Source organism: Enhydra lutris, unplaced genomic scaffold, assembly GCF_002288905.1.
Source record: "Enhydra lutris kenyoni isolate GAN:26980312 unplaced genomic scaffold, ASM228890v2 scaffoldscaffold5, whole genome shotgun sequence".
NCBI classification, from domain to species: domain Eukaryota; kingdom Metazoa; phylum Chordata; class Mammalia; order Carnivora; family Mustelidae; genus Enhydra; species Enhydra lutris.
The window spans coordinates 7,570,452-7,585,785 of NW_019154089.1; the positions used below are offsets into that span (position 1 = coordinate 7,570,452).

The 15,334-nt window shown below is 41.5% G+C and overlaps 1 protein-coding gene across 1 annotated transcript in view; it reads left to right on the plus strand.

The window, feature by feature from the left end:
* The first annotated feature begins 6,166 nt into the window (after window positions 1–6,166).
* The window catches only part of LOC111141185 (kinesin family member 3A), a 52,552-nt gene continuing 43,384 nt past the window's right edge, over window positions 6,167–15,334 (plus strand). The window contains exons 1-2 of the mRNA XM_022493565.1: window positions 6,167–6,351; window positions 9,259–9,532. Of these exons, the coding sequence (XP_022349273.1) occupies window positions 6,346–6,351; window positions 9,259–9,532 (280 nt within the window). The 5' untranslated portion in view covers window positions 6,167–6,345. The remainder of the gene's footprint in view (window positions 6,352–9,258; window positions 9,533–15,334) is intronic.

Consider the following 15,334-nt stretch of genomic DNA (forward strand, 5'->3'; position numbering starts at 1 on the left):
TGGGAAATATAGCACCATCTCGAGGAATACACAGGCCCACCCTGGCCTCAGGCTGCACTGGACCGGTGCACACAAGCACACCCTATCTCATCTCGGAAGGCCTCCCGGCTCTGAGCCAGACGGGCAGGGGAGAGCGATGTAAAGAGATTACTATTACAGTTCTACCATTTCAAGCAAGCCCCTTAGCTTACAAGCCTCTGAGCATCTGGGATAGCAGAGGTCAGTTTCCTCTCCCACCCCATTTACCATCCTCACAAGCCTCCCTACCTTTAATGAAACCAGGAGGCGGCCGAAGTAGTGAGAGCCAGGTTAAAAGTGGTCTGGGAGAAGTAAAAAATGTTAAGCTCCAGGAGCCACAGCACGAGGGCCCAGACCTTGTGGCAGATCTCGGGCGCCAGAAAGAGTGGGTAGGAGAGGGCCGGGAGGGTCGTGGGTGGCCAGTCTCAGCCTGCATGTGGTGCAGATTGGCCGAAGGTGACCGGAGGGGCTTCGAGGAGAACCTGCACCTTAAGTTGCGGTGGGCCTAAGTGCTTCTCGGTCTTCCAGCGGCTCAGGGATTAGGATGGCTCTTCCCCTCGAAGACAGGGGCCCGGCAACAGGGGCCCGCGATTCCAGCCTCGTGCCTCGCGTCCCGCCCGCACCTGGGGCAGGTCCCGGCACCCCGGGTGCGGCTCATCCCGGCGCGGGCGCTGGCGCAGGTGGAACCCGGCTGCGCCCCGTGTGCGCGCTGGGAAGGGGGCGAACGTGCTCCCGGGAGGTCCCCGCCGCGGGGCGCGCTACCTGGGGTTGGCCACCCCGCCACAGGCGCGCCTCGCGACCCAGGACCAGTTGCAGGTGGGAGACCAGAGGGCCTCCCCTGTCCCACGGCACCGCCCAGGGCGCGGGCCCAAGGGGTGCTGCAGGGACAACGGACTCGGAGCGGCGCTCAGGGCGGGAGCTGCAGCTCAGTGTCCTCTCCGGGCAGGCCCGGGGAACAGCCCTCCTGAAGCCATAGCGAGCGCCCAGTCCCAGGTGTGAGACCCGCCATAGCCGGCTTTTATAAGCCGGCGTCCGGGACTTGCTGCGGGGGCCTCGCGGGAGCGGCGCGGGGCGGGGCAGGCTCTCCGGATCCCGCCCAGTCCTGGCCCGCAGCTGCCCCTCCCAGCCCGCGCGGCTTTGGCCCTGGCTACCGGGACGCGGCGCCCAGAGCGCGGACAGGCGGGCGAAGGATCCCCTGTCCCCGCGCTCCCCGCCCCCGCCGCCCAGGTGAGCTTCTTCTCTGGCCAAAGCCCGCGCCCCACGACCAGAGTCCCGCATCCGGGACCGGGCAGCTGGTGACCACGCCGGCCCTGGAGAAGGACGCCCGGCCGCGGACCCTGCGTCTTACCTCAAAGTACGTCTTCGGGGGCACACAGGACCCGGTAGAGAAGCGTCACGAGCTCTCCTCAGTTAGACAAGCTTGAGATGGGATTCTGACTCTGTGTGGTCTCCTGTATGTGACTTGAGCTCTGTCTCGGTTACTTCGTCTCTTACAAAGCGACAGTATCTTCCTCACAAAGTAGTTGCTTCATGCGTACATTTTTTCCCCATCAGTAGTTACTCAGTGAAGGCCTACAATGTTTTAGGGCATGACAGTGAATAAAATAGACGTGGAATTTACATTCTAGGAAAGACAGATACTAAACATGAGTAGAATCCCAGCGATTTCTCTTCGAAGTATAGGCTCAACAGAAATTCATATATGTGCACCAAAAAGACACCTGCATCACGTTCAGGGCTGCGGTATTTGTAGTTGCCCCAAATGTCCGTCAGTAACTGAACGGGATAAACAAATTGTATGTTCACACAATGGAATACGACACCACACCGAAAAAGAACGGACGTATGCTGTACCGAACAAGAAAGAATTTCACAAAGATAATACTGAATGTAGAGGGACAGGTACAAAAGACGTCATAGTGGATGATTCCATTAATATAAAGTATAAGAACAAGAAAAAAAAATCTATGACGTTAAGAGTTAAAATAGTGACTACCGTTAGGGGGCAGTGGATAGTAACTAGAAAGGATCACAGGACCTTCTAGGAGGCTGGTAATGTTCTGTTTCTTGATTTAGATGCTGATTACACACAACTCTGAAAATTGACCAAGCTGTGCATTTATGATTTGTGCACTTGTCTTAAGATGTACTTCATTAAAAATATACATTATATTAAATTACATGAAAATATATGGGAATGTCAGAAGGAGAAGAAAGAGGAAAAGGAACAGAAGAAATATTTCAAGTGGTCATGACTGATAATTTCCCCAGGTAATATCAGACACCAAACCACAGAACCAGGAAGCTTAGAGAACACCGAGCAGGATAAATGCCCAAAAATGATACTCAGGCATATCATATTCAAACTACAGAAAATAAAAGATAAAAAATTTTGAAAGAAGCCAGAGTGGGGGGAAAGAAACTTACCTATAAAAGAGCAAAGATGAGAATTACATTGCACTTCTCCTCAGAGATCATGCAAGCAAGAAGAAAGTGTACTGAAATATTTAAAGTGTGGAGAGAAAAAAAAACTATCAACCTGGAATTCTGTATCTAGTGAAATTATCTTTCAAAAGTGTTGAAGATTAGAGAGGGCACAGATTGCATGGAGCACTGGGTGTGGTGCAAAAACAATACTGTTATGCTGAAAATAAATTAAAAATAAATAAATAAATAATAAATAAATAAAATCTTTTAAAAAAAGGGTTGAAGAAACAAAGATCTTGTATGTAGAGGATCCTATGGAAACCACTAAAAAACTCTTAGAAGCAATAAACAAATTCATTAAATTTCAGAGTACAAGGTCCATGTATTAGAAAAAAATAATTTTTATTTCTATATAACAATGAACAATGTGAAAATAAAATTAAGAAAATAATTCTGGGGCGCCTGGGTGGCTCAGTGGGTTAAAGCTTCTATCTTAGGCTCAGGTCATGATCTCAGGGTCCTGGGATCGAGCCCCAAGTCAGGCTCTCTGCTTGATGGAGAGCCTGCTTCCTCCTCTGTCTCTCTCTGCCTGCCTCTCTGCCTACTTGTGATCTCTGCCTGTCAAGTAAATAAATAAAATCTTTAAAAAAAGAAAATAATTCCATTCAGTATCATAAAAAAGAATAAAATATTTAAGAATATAGCAAAAAAAGCACAAGATTTATACACTGAAACCTACAAAACATCACTGAAAGAAATTAAAGGAGACCTAAAGAGATGGAAAGACATTCCATGTCCATAGGTTAAAAGACTTACATTGTTAAAGTGGCAGTACTTTCCAAATTGAGCTGTAGGTTCAACATAATCTATTAAGTTTCCAGCTGACTTTTTGTGGAAATTTACAAGGTCCTTCTAAAACTTCTGTGGAAATGCAAGGGTGTCAGACTAGCCACAACAGTCTTGAAAAAGCAGAGCAAAGATGGAGACCTCAAACTATATGACTTCAAAACTTACTGCAAACCTATTGCAATCGAGATGGTATAGCACTGGCATTAGGTTAGTCATTTAGACCAATGGAATTGAATTGAGATTCTAGGAATCTCAATGTGACTCAACAGTCACATTCATGATCAAGCGATTTTTGACAAGGGTGCCACAGTAGTTCAGAGGAGGGAAGAAAAGACTTTTCAGCAAATGTGATGGGACAGCAGGATATTCATAAATAGAAAAATGAGGCTGAATCCCTCTATCATACAATATACAAAAATGATTCAAAAATATATCATAGAGCCAAATATAAAAGCTGAAACTACAAAATTCTTACAGAAATAAGTCTTTATGACCTTGGGTTTGGAAATGGTTTATTAGATATGTACCAAAAGTACAATGAAAGAAACGAAAAAAATAATACATAAATTGGATTTTATCTAAATTTAAAACTTTTGAGCTTCAAATAACACACTCCAGAAATTAAAAAGATAACCCACAGAATCGGAGAAAAATTTATGCACATTATATATCTGAAAAGAGACTTGTATTTAGGATTTAGAAAGAACTCTTGCAATTTAATAATGAAAAGGCAAATAAAATGGCCACAAAAACTTACAGCAGCAGTGTTCATAGTGGCCAAAAAATAGAAACAACTGAAATATCTGCCAACTGACAAATGTATAAGAATGTGGTATATCCACACAATGGAATATTACTCAGCTATTAAAAGTAAAGAATTATTCATATATGCCACAATAGCGTTGAGCTTGAAAGCGTTACTCTAAGTGATAGAAATCATTTTAAAAAGGCCACATATTACCTAATTCAATTTAGTATATGTGCTGTCAAAGAGAGCACTATCTAATTCAACTTATATGAAATGTCCCAAATAGGCAAGAGAGACAGAAGTTACCTAGGGCTGGGATGTTGATGTAGAGGGGGTGGTGGGTGAGTGGGAGTGACTGCTATGAGTATAGTTTCTTTTTAGGATGATAAAAATGTTTCAAATTGATTGTGGTTATGGTCTGTGTATATAATAAAAATCATTTAAGTTTACAATTTAAATTGGTGAATTGTATGTCTGATGATATCTCAATAAGACAGTGTATATGTATACACATAATGTATATATCATATACACAGCATATCAGATGGTGATAAGTACCAAGGAGAAATATGAAATATGGAGAAGAGCTAAGAAGACTGGGGCTAAAAGTTGAAATTTTAAGTAGAGAGATCATGGCAGGGCTCATTGAGAAGGTGATGTGTAATCAAAGACATTCTGAAGGGGGTGAGGGAGTCAGGTGGATATCTAGGGAGAAAGATTTCCAGGATCTAGGTTGGGTCTGGGCTTTGTCACTGCCCATATATCTGACCTTGGACAAGTAATGGCTCTGTGCCCGAGTTTCTTTATCTGTAAAATAGTTGTTCCTATTTTGTAGTAAAATGACTACTATACCTATTTCAGAAGGTTATTATATGGATTAAATTAATAATAAAAAGGAAAGTTAAAGCACTTAGTACATCGGCACCAAGTCAAATGCTCTATAGTTGTTTTTATTAGCTCCTACTGCAAGTGCAAAAGCCCTTGCCTTCTAAGATGGAACCATGCCCAAAATGTCTGTTGAATCAAGGAGACCAAGTCGAGCTGGTGCAGACTAATGAGCAAGAGGGAAGATTGTAGGAAATGGGGAGAGGGCCTGTGACTTTTAGTCTGTGAGATAGATAATCATTGGCAGGTTTTGAATACAGAAAAAAAACAACACTATCTGATTCATGTTTTAACACCATCACTCTGGCTCCTATGTTGAAAACATACTAAAAGGGGCAAGGATGTACAGAGGAAACCAGCTTTGAGCTATTGTAATATAGATGGGAGGTGGTGGTGGTAGTGAGAAGTGGTCAGATTCTGGTTCTACTTTAAAGATAGAAAGAAGGTCTACTGAAAGATTGGACATTGGGTATGAGAGAAAGAGACAGTGCTTTGATCTGAACAATTGTCAGAATTTAGCTTCATTTATTATGCCGAGGGAAGTATGAGAGGGCGCTTTTTTTTTTTTTTTTTTTACATGGGGGAGGTGGGGCAGGGATGGACAGTAGTATAGTGAGTAATATAGTGTCTGTGGGCGGGGGGGGAAATAAATCCTTCAGTTTTGGACATAATAATCTGGAAATGTCTATTGTACATCCAAGCGCAGCAGAGCAGAGATTTGGACAGGAAAGAGGATAGATCATTGGTTCTTTCACAAATACTTATTGAAAATCTGTCCTGTGCTAGGTCCTATTCTAAGTCCTATTCTAGGCTCTGGAGATACTTGTGAGAATACAGACAAAGCTCCTCCTCACTTCGTCTGTAATAGAGATACGCGTTTTATAAACAAGTCAGCAATCAAGCTCATTAATGTGTGCGAAGCCTCTATCTAGCTCTCTAGATGGACATAGTGTACAATTGCTTTTATTTTTAACTTTTTTTGCTGTGGTTGTTTTCAATATCTGGAGTACTGCATGAGCCAGGAGACTAGCAGTGCGACCTAGGAGGACCCCCCCCCACCCCGCGCTTCTCGCGACCAGCGGCAGCCAGGTATTCCCGCCCCAATGCAGGCTAGATTTCCAAGATCAGCTGACCGGCACCATTGCGCAGGCGCGGCTTCAGTCTGGCGTCCTAGGAGACCGACTCGGAAAGCCTCCGCGCAGGCGTAATTCAAGAGGCCGAGGAAGCGTGTGCCCCGGGGATGGGGCGGGGCGAGCCCGAAGTGCGCTTGCGCACTGCCTGCTCTCGCCCGAGGAGCCGCAGTCTCGAGAGCGCCAAGGCGGTCCTTCGGTAGTCTCTGGCAAACCTCTCCTGCGAACCCGGCGCCGTTGGACTGCGCCCAGGGCGGCGACCTCCGCCGGGCACAGGAGGGAGCCACGATGCCGGTGAGGGGAGTCGCTCAGCCGCTGGGGTTCCTCATCCCAGCAGCCTGGCACGGGGGCGCGGCTGTTGCCAAGGAGGCGCGGATCAGGCTGGCGGCCGGGGTGGGGCGGGGCAGGGTCCGGCTCGGCGGGGCCGAGCGTTTGGAGAGTCTGGGGGGGGGGCTGGGGGGGGGCGGGGTTCCAGCGGGTCCTGGGAGGGGCCCCGGATAGGCCCTGCCGCCTCGGTCGGTGCTGCAGCCCGCAGGGCCTGCGCTGCTTGACATAAAGGCACAGCGCCAGAGGATGCGCTCTCTCTCCCAGCCCTGCTCCTGAGTAGGGAGTCTGGGAGCGGCCGCGGGGGGTGGGCTTTGGATGCTCCGCACCTGGTGGGCTCTGTACACAGCGGAGCCCGATTCTTGGAAGGTAGCGAACCGAGAGCTGCTTGCTTTTACTCCAGCCTTTGACTCGAGCTGTCATTTCTTTCGTGGTGCTTTAGCTTACAGGGCGGAATGTAACCCGTGGGTGTCTTTGTGTGTGAGGGTGGGTGGGTGGTGGTATGTTTGTCTTGTCGGATTTCACAGTGCTACCGTCCACTTAACAGGGGGCGTCCTAAGTCCAGTATAGGGTCATGGAGAGCACGTGAGCTTTTTGGTCGGTTTTCTACTGGTTGCGAGGCCTGGGACAATTACTTCATCTTTCTGGGTCCTTAGTTCCCACGTAATTAAACCGTTTCTCATGGGATTTTATCAGGATGAAATAAGGTAATGCACAGCGGAATTGAAGGACAGTGCTTGACATTTAGCCTTAAATGCTCAATATTTGTTCCGTATTGTTTGCTTTCAGGTTATTAGTTCATTCAGCAGATACCAGGCATATACCCCAGGTTAGGGTCTGGAGGCAAAATATTGAGCATAACCATCCAGTTTCATGAACTTGACAAGACAGAAGCTTGCCTTCGTGGGCAGAGGTGAAAGTCTTGGTAGAGACAAGATGCTTACCATTCATGAAGTGAATGGGTGGCATGTAATAGAAAGTAGATTCTGGTGAATTGGAAAGTGTTCCCGTTTAGGAATGCTGGCCTACAGATGTCAGATCATCTTTTTTTTTTTTTTCCCCCAAGAAAATCTAGAAGTTGTTATTTTTGTGGAATTTCTCTTTTTTAAAAATTTTAGCAACTAATTAAAAAATATTGTTAAATGCTGTGAACCAAACAAAAGATATTGTGGGCTCAATTCAGCCCCTTGACTACTAGTTGGCAGCCTCTGGTGTAGACAGATAGGACACATTAATCAAATAAGGAGCAAGCAAAAGTAGTATTGAAACCAGTTGTAGATGATGGAGGGAGAAGGGTGCTCTCAGGACTTTTACCAGGATTTGACCTAGTTAAGGAAGTCTTCACAGGTGAAGTGGCTGTTCTGCTGAGATCTGAGAATAAGTGAAGGGGAGAATGAGGAATGTTCTAGGCAGGAGGAACAGCACCTGTGATAAGAAAGTATGGTGACAAGAAAAGGCTTAAAAAAAGCTAATGTGGCTGTGGCTGGGAAAGCCAAGCAAGGTAGCTTGTGAAATAAGGCTGGACAAGTAGACATGGGCCAGAGCCAGGTCTTAGAGACCACCTTAAGGACTGCGGTATTTATCCTGAGATCTGTGGGAAACCATTGAGTTTTAAGTAAGGGAGCAACATGATTAACTTTGTGTTGCAGCTGACTGCCCTGTAGAGAACAGACCATAGGAGAACCTAACTAGATGCCGTTATTCAATTTAGGGTAGGATCATGGTGACCCAGCCTTAGGTGGTGAAAGTAGAGATGGGGAGAAGTGTGTTGTATTGATACTATTCAACTAAACTATTGGACTTCACTTCAAAATAGGATTGTATTACTTTAATTGAGGTATAATTGACATACAACACAATGTTACCTGTACAATATCATTTGTTATTTGTGTGCCTTGTGAGGTAATCCCCACAGTAAGTCTTGTGACCACCCATCACCATAAACAGCTACAAAATTCTGAGGTTGAACAATTTCAAGATACACTCCTTTAGCAACTTTCAGATATGCAGTGGTGTACTTTTGACTAGTCACCATTCTATATATTATTTATACATGACTTATTTTATAATTGGAAATTGTACCTTTGATCTCTTTGACCATTTTGTCCACGTCTGTACCCCACTGCCCTCTGGCAACCACCAATCTATTCTCTGTGAGTTTTGCTTTTTTGTTTGTTCCTCTGTTTTGTTTTTTAGATTCCACATGTAAGTGAAATCATACTGTATGTGTCTTTGCTTAGGGTTTTATTTTAACATAGGTGGTTAATCATAAAATTTCAAAAAATGAAACTTTACATATATAAATATTCGTAAGGTTAGAGGGATACTGAAACATTTCTCTCTGCCATTGGACTTTGTTTGCTGTGTTTCATTTCATGTTGTCTTCTATAGAGAAGATAGACTACATATGTTATATGGTAAAAAAAACGTTTTACTGATGCATTATAGAAAAAATTTAAAGTCTCGGGAACACAGGACCTACTACTATATTCTTGATTAAAGTTGTTAACCATGTTCACTTGTGTTTTCCTTCAGGCGGTAAACTCAGAGGCTAAGTCAGGGACTTTTGTGGAGACAGTCAATATAGTGATTCGTTTTCTGCTTAAATAGCACTTATTTACTATAAATGTAAATTAGGCTTTCTTTCTCCTCATATGTATATTGCATTGTATCATATTGTAAAAGAAACTGTCTTTTTATATCTTTTAATAAGCTTTTTCTGTATATCTGTGAGATCTTTAATTGCATTTAACAAATATTTGTGGAGTGCTTAATATGTGCACCCTGGGATGGCACGGTAGCCTTTTTCAAATTTGAAATTTGCTGAAGGTAAAAGTAAATGTTCTTTTCATTATTTGTGAATATTTTCTCCACCAGATCAATAAATCAGAGAAGCCTGAAAGCTGTGATAATGTGAAGGTGGTTGTTAGGTGCCGGCCCCTCAACGAGAGAGAGAAATCAATGTGCTATAAACAGGCTGTCAGTGTGGATGAGATGAGGGGAACTATTACTGTACATAAGACTGATTCTTCCAATGAACCTCCGAAGACATTTACTTTTGATACTGTTTTTGGACCAGAGAGTAAACAACTTGATGTTTATAACTTAACTGCAAGACCTATTATTGATTCTGTTCTTGAAGGCTACAATGGTGAGTATATTATTCACTTTTTCTTAACTCTATCAAGATATTGGTACCTTATAAATTCATCCATTATAATTGTACTGTTTGATGGGTTGTAGTAAATACATACAGCTGTGAAACTGTTACCACAATCCAGTTTTATGACCTCCGCCCCCAAAATTCCTGTATGTCCCTTTGCAGTCCCACCTCCAGGCATCCATTGACCTGCTTTTGCCCATAGTTCTGTCTTTGCTGGAAATTTCATATAAATCAACTCATATCCTATCTCATCTTTCTTACCTGTTTTCAGTTGTGTAATGTTGTTAAAGGTCATCCACGTTGTTGTATGGATCAGCACTTTGTTCCTTTTTAATGCTGAATTGTATGAATATACCACCTTTTATGATCTTCAGTGGAAATCTGGATTGTTCTAATTTTGGGGTGATTATATACAGTGGTGCTGTGAACATTCTTTTGTAGAAAGTTCTTTGTGCAGTTAAGTTTTAAAGTTTGTCTTGGGTAGATACCTAGAAGTAGAATTGGTGGGTCATATGGTTAGTGTATATTTATCTTTTGAAGAAATTGCCAAACTTTTCCAAAGTGGTGACTCTTAATTTTTTTTCCCACCAGTGTGTTATGAGAGTTCTTTTAGTTTCTTCACATTCTCACCAACATTTAGATTGTTGGCCTTTTTAATTATAGCTGTTCTAGAGGATCTATAGTGTTATCTCATTGTTTTAACTTATTTTTCTATAACAATGTTGAGTTTCTAATCATGTACATATTAGCCCTTTGTATGTCTTTTAAAATATTTTACCCACTTTACAGTTTCATTGCCCATGTTCTTACGGAGTCATGCTTTTTCTACATTCTGGACTCAAATCTTTTGATCAGATAAGTGATTGGAACATATTTTCTTCCAGCACGTGGCTTGTATTTTCATCTTTTTAATGGTGTCTTTTGAAGAGAGAAGATTTTTAGTTTTGATTGAGTCCAGTTAATCATTTTTCTTTAATCATCATGCTTTCATTGACCTACCCAAGAAATATTTGCTGAATCCAACACCAAAAAGATTTTCTCTTATGTTTTTATCCGGAAGTTGTAAACATTGTATGTCTTACATTAAGGTCTGTTATTCATTTTGAGTTAATTTTTATATACAGTGTGAGGTAAGGGTGTACGTTCTTTGCCTCCCCCCCATCTATGGATATCCAGTTGTTGGAGCACCATTTATTAAGACTCTCCTTTCCTTATTGAATTAACTTGGTGCTTTTGTCAAAAATCAACAGACTGCAGTTGCATGGGTTTATTTCTGGATTGTCTCTTCTGTTCCAAGTATCCTGTTTTTATTACTACAGGTTTTTGTGTTGAAATTAGGTAGTGTATGTTTTCTAGCTTTATTATTATTTTTCAAAATTGTTTTGGCTTTTCTGGATCCTTTGCATTTTCACATAAATTTTAGGATTGCCTTTTCAATTTCCACAAAAAAACCTATTGGGATTTTGGTAAGGATTGTGTTGAGTTGTTATTCTGACAATATTGAGCCTTCTAATCCAGAACATGGTATCTCTCTTCATTTATTTATATTTTAATTTCTCTCATCAGCATTTTGTTGTAGTTTCTAATGTGCAGGTCTTATACTTATTTTCATGAGTTTATTCCTAAGTATTTTTTTTTACCTGTTTCCTTTTTTTAAGATTTTTATTTATTTGTTAGAAAGAGAGTGTGCCAACACACACAAGCAGGGGGAGGGGCAGAAGGAGAAGGAGAAGCAGACTTCCCTGCTGAGCAGGGAGGTGGGGGAGGGGGGAGAGCTTGATCCCTGCCCCCCCCCCCCCCCCCCGCCCCGGGATAATGACTTGAGCCAAAGGTAGACACTTAACAGACTGAGCCACTCAGGTGTCCTACCTCTTTATTTTTAAAATTTAAGTTCTAGTTAACATACCGTGTATTCCTAAGTATTTTTGATGCTTTTGTGAATACAAAATACACAGAATTGATATTTTAGTAGTTTTTTTTAATTAACATAAAATTCAAATAACAGAATTCACTGTTTTAATCATTTTACAGTATACAAGTCAGGGGTTTAATACATTGACAGTGTTGTGTAACTGCCACTGTTATCTGTTTCCAGAACATTTCCATCACCCCCAAAAGAAACTATGTATCTATTAGCAGTTACTCCCACTTTTGCTCCCTCTTACCCTAGCAACTATGTATTTACTTTCTATGTGTATGAGTTTGCCTCTTCTGGACATTTCATATAAATAGAATCATATACATTATAGTCTTTTATGTATGGCTTCTTTGACTTGGTATAATGTTTTCAGTCTTCCACATTATAGTATGTATCAGGACTGCATTTTTTTTTTTTAAAGATTTTATTTATTTATTTGACAGAAATCACAAGCAGGCAGAGAGGCAGGCAGAGAGAGAGGAGGAAGCAGGCTCCCTGCTGAGCAGAAAGCCCGATGCGGGGCTTGAACCCAGGACCTGGGATCATGACCTGAGCCGAAGGCAGTGGCTTAACCCACTGAGTCACCCAGGCACCCCAGGACTGCATTTTTTTTTTTTAAGATTTTATTTATTTGAGAGCGAGCACAAGCATGGGGTGGTGGGGGGAGGAGCAGAGGGAGAGGGAGAAGCAGATACCCTGCTCAGCAGGGAACCCCATGTAGGGCTTGATCCCAGGACTCCAGGATCATGACCCCAGCTGAAGGCAGGTGCTGAACTGACTGAGCCACCCAGGTGCCCAGGACTGCATTTTTTAATGGTCAATTAATACTCCATCGAATGGATATGCTGTATTTTATTTATCCATTTCTCCACTCATGAATATTTGGGTTGTTGCCTTTTCTTTTTTTTTTTTCTTTTTTCTGCTATTATAAATAATGTTGCTGTGAATATTCTTGTGCTTTTCTTCATGTAAATGTATGTTTTCCCTTTGCCTAGGTAAATATGGAGTGGAATTGCTGGGTCAAAAGGTTAACTGCCAGATTACTTTCCATCATAGCTGCGCCGTTTTTACATTCCCACTAGCAATGTATGAGGTTTGCAGTTTCTTCACATCTTTGCCAAAATGTGTTGTTGTCTTTTTGGTTACAGCCTTCGTAGTGGTTATGAAGTGATACTGTGTTTTGCAGTTGATTTTTGTATATTGACCTTGTACCCTGCAACCTTATTAAACTTGCTTATTATTTCTGGTAGGCTTTTATTTATTTATTGGTAACTTCCCTAGGATTTTTTTTTTAAGATTTTATTTATTTATTTATTTGACAGACAGAGATCACAAGTAGGCAGAGAGGCAGGCATAGAGAGAGGGGGGAAGCAGGCTCCTCGCTGAGCTGAGAGCCTGATGCGGGGCTTGATTCCAGGACCCTGGGATCATGACCTGAGCTGAAGGCAGAAGCTTCAATCCACTGAACCACCCAGGTGCCCCTTCCCTACGATTTTTTTATAGACATGAGCATGTTACCGTCAAATACAGGTAGTACAATTTCTTTCTTTCCCATCTTTTAGTTACCCAAATTGCCCTGGCTAGAACCTCAAGTACAGTGTTGAATATGAGTGGTGAAAGTGGACATTTTTGTTTTGTTCCAGATCTTAGGGAGAAAGCATTCACTGTTTTACCAGTAAGTATGATGTTATCTATAGATTTTTGTGTGATTAAGTTCCCCTCTGTTCTTTTGTCCCCACCCCGGGAATGGATTTTGGATCTTGCCAAATGAATTTTTTTCTGCACCTATTGAAATCATCTTTTTTAAAAAAAAATTTTAGTATATTCAGTTACATTGATTTTTAAATGTGAAACCAGGAGCACCTGGGTGGCTCAGTGGATTAAGCCTCTGCTGTAGGCTTAGGTCATGGACTCAGGGTCCTGGGATCCAGCCCCGCATTGGGCTCTCTGCTCAGCAGGGAGCCTGCTCCCCCCCCACCCCGCCCCCTCTGCCTGCTGCTCTTCCTGCTTGTGATCTCTCTCCCTGTCAAATAAATAAATAAAATCTTTAAAAAAAATGTGAAACCAGTCATGCCACTTGGTCATGGTATATTACCCTTTTGTATGTTGTTAGATTTGATATGCTAAAATTTTGTGTAAATTTTTTTTGTTTATGTTCAGGAGGGATATAGTAGTTTTCTTGCAATGTCTTTATCTAGTTTTGTTATCAGGATAATGCTAATTTCATAGAATGAGTTGGAAAGTATTCCCTCCTTTTTAATCATATGGAAAAAATATGTCTAGAATTAGTATTATATCTTCCCTAAGTATTTGGTAGAATTTACCAGTGAAGCCAACTGGGCCTGGAGTATTTTTTTGTGGAAAGGTTTTTAAAGATTCAGTGTCTTTAATAATATAAGGCTTTTTGAGTTACCTGTTTTTCTTTTAGTGAGCTCTGGAAGTTTTTCATGGAATTTGTCTCTGTCATTTAGGTTGTTGAATTTATTGGCAAAAAGTTTATATTCTCTATTCTTGTGTTAGAATGTGGTGGTGTAATCTTTCTCTGATATTGGTATATGGTGCATGATATATGGTAATTTGTGTCATCTCTTGTGATGAGTCTGGTGGAGGACTAATATAATAGGAGTGGTTTCTCCTCCTTTATTCCTCTTTTTCTACTTTTGGTGGAAGCTGAGGTCCTTGTTTTGAGTCCTTTGTAACTTTCTAATATGGAGATTTATGCTATGAATTACCCTCTAAGTACTGCTTTAGTGATGGTGTATAGATTTTGACATACTGTGTTTTCATTTTCATGCAGTGCAGGGTACTTTCTCCTTTTCCTCTTGATTTCTTCTTTGATCCTTGGGTTATTTAGAAATGTGTTAGTTTCCAGATAATTTGGGGTTTTCCAGAGATATTTCTATTACTTAATGTCTAGTTTAATCCCGTTTTAGTCAGAGAATGTGCTATGTAAAACTTGAACCTTTTGAAATTAGAGACTTGTTACATGACCCAGAATAAATTTATTATATAATGTTTGTATATTCTTCAAAACAATGTGTATTTTGCTGTTGTTGGATGGAGCATTCGATACATGTTCATTACATCAATTTGCTTGATAGTTTCGTTCAGATTTTCTATCTACTTAATTATTTTCTACTTGGTCTGTCAATTACTGAGACAGGTATTAAATTATCTTACTGTGTTTTGTATTTGCCTTTTCCTTTCAGTTCTGTCACTTTTTACTTGATGTATTTTGAAACCCTGTGAGTAGGTGCATAAATGCTTAGGTGTTTCAAGTCCTCTTCATGCATTAACCTCATTGTCATTATGAAATTACTCTTTATCCGTAGTAATGTTCTTTACTCTGAAACCTACTTTGATATTAATACAGACATTTTAACTTTGTTTTGATTTAATGTTAACATGGTATATCTTTATCTTTTTAACTTTTAACACATTTGTGTTTTTATATTGAAAGTACATTTCTAGTGTGTAGTTATACTAGAGGTCACTAAGATTATACCAGGTTCAGAGGTTGGTAGGAAAAGTCAAGAGACTCGGGTTATAATTGTACTTGAGCTTTGGTTTATTAGAACAAAAAAGATACAAAAAAAAAAAAAAAGACAAACAGCAAGGGGAAAAGGTGCATGGGGTAAAGTGTGGAGGAAACCAGGTACAAACTTCTAAGAGTCATTTCCTAGTGGGCACACAGAATGTGCTTAATTCTTCTACCACTGAATGTGTCAGATCTTGGCTGGCAGAGAAGCTTTGTAAGAGACACAGTGTCCCAGGTTTTTGTTGGAACCTGCTCATGTGGATACCCTCAGCCTCGCTCTTGTCAAGATCCCACACTCACAGAAGGAAAACAGGTGTTTAGCATAAACCACCTT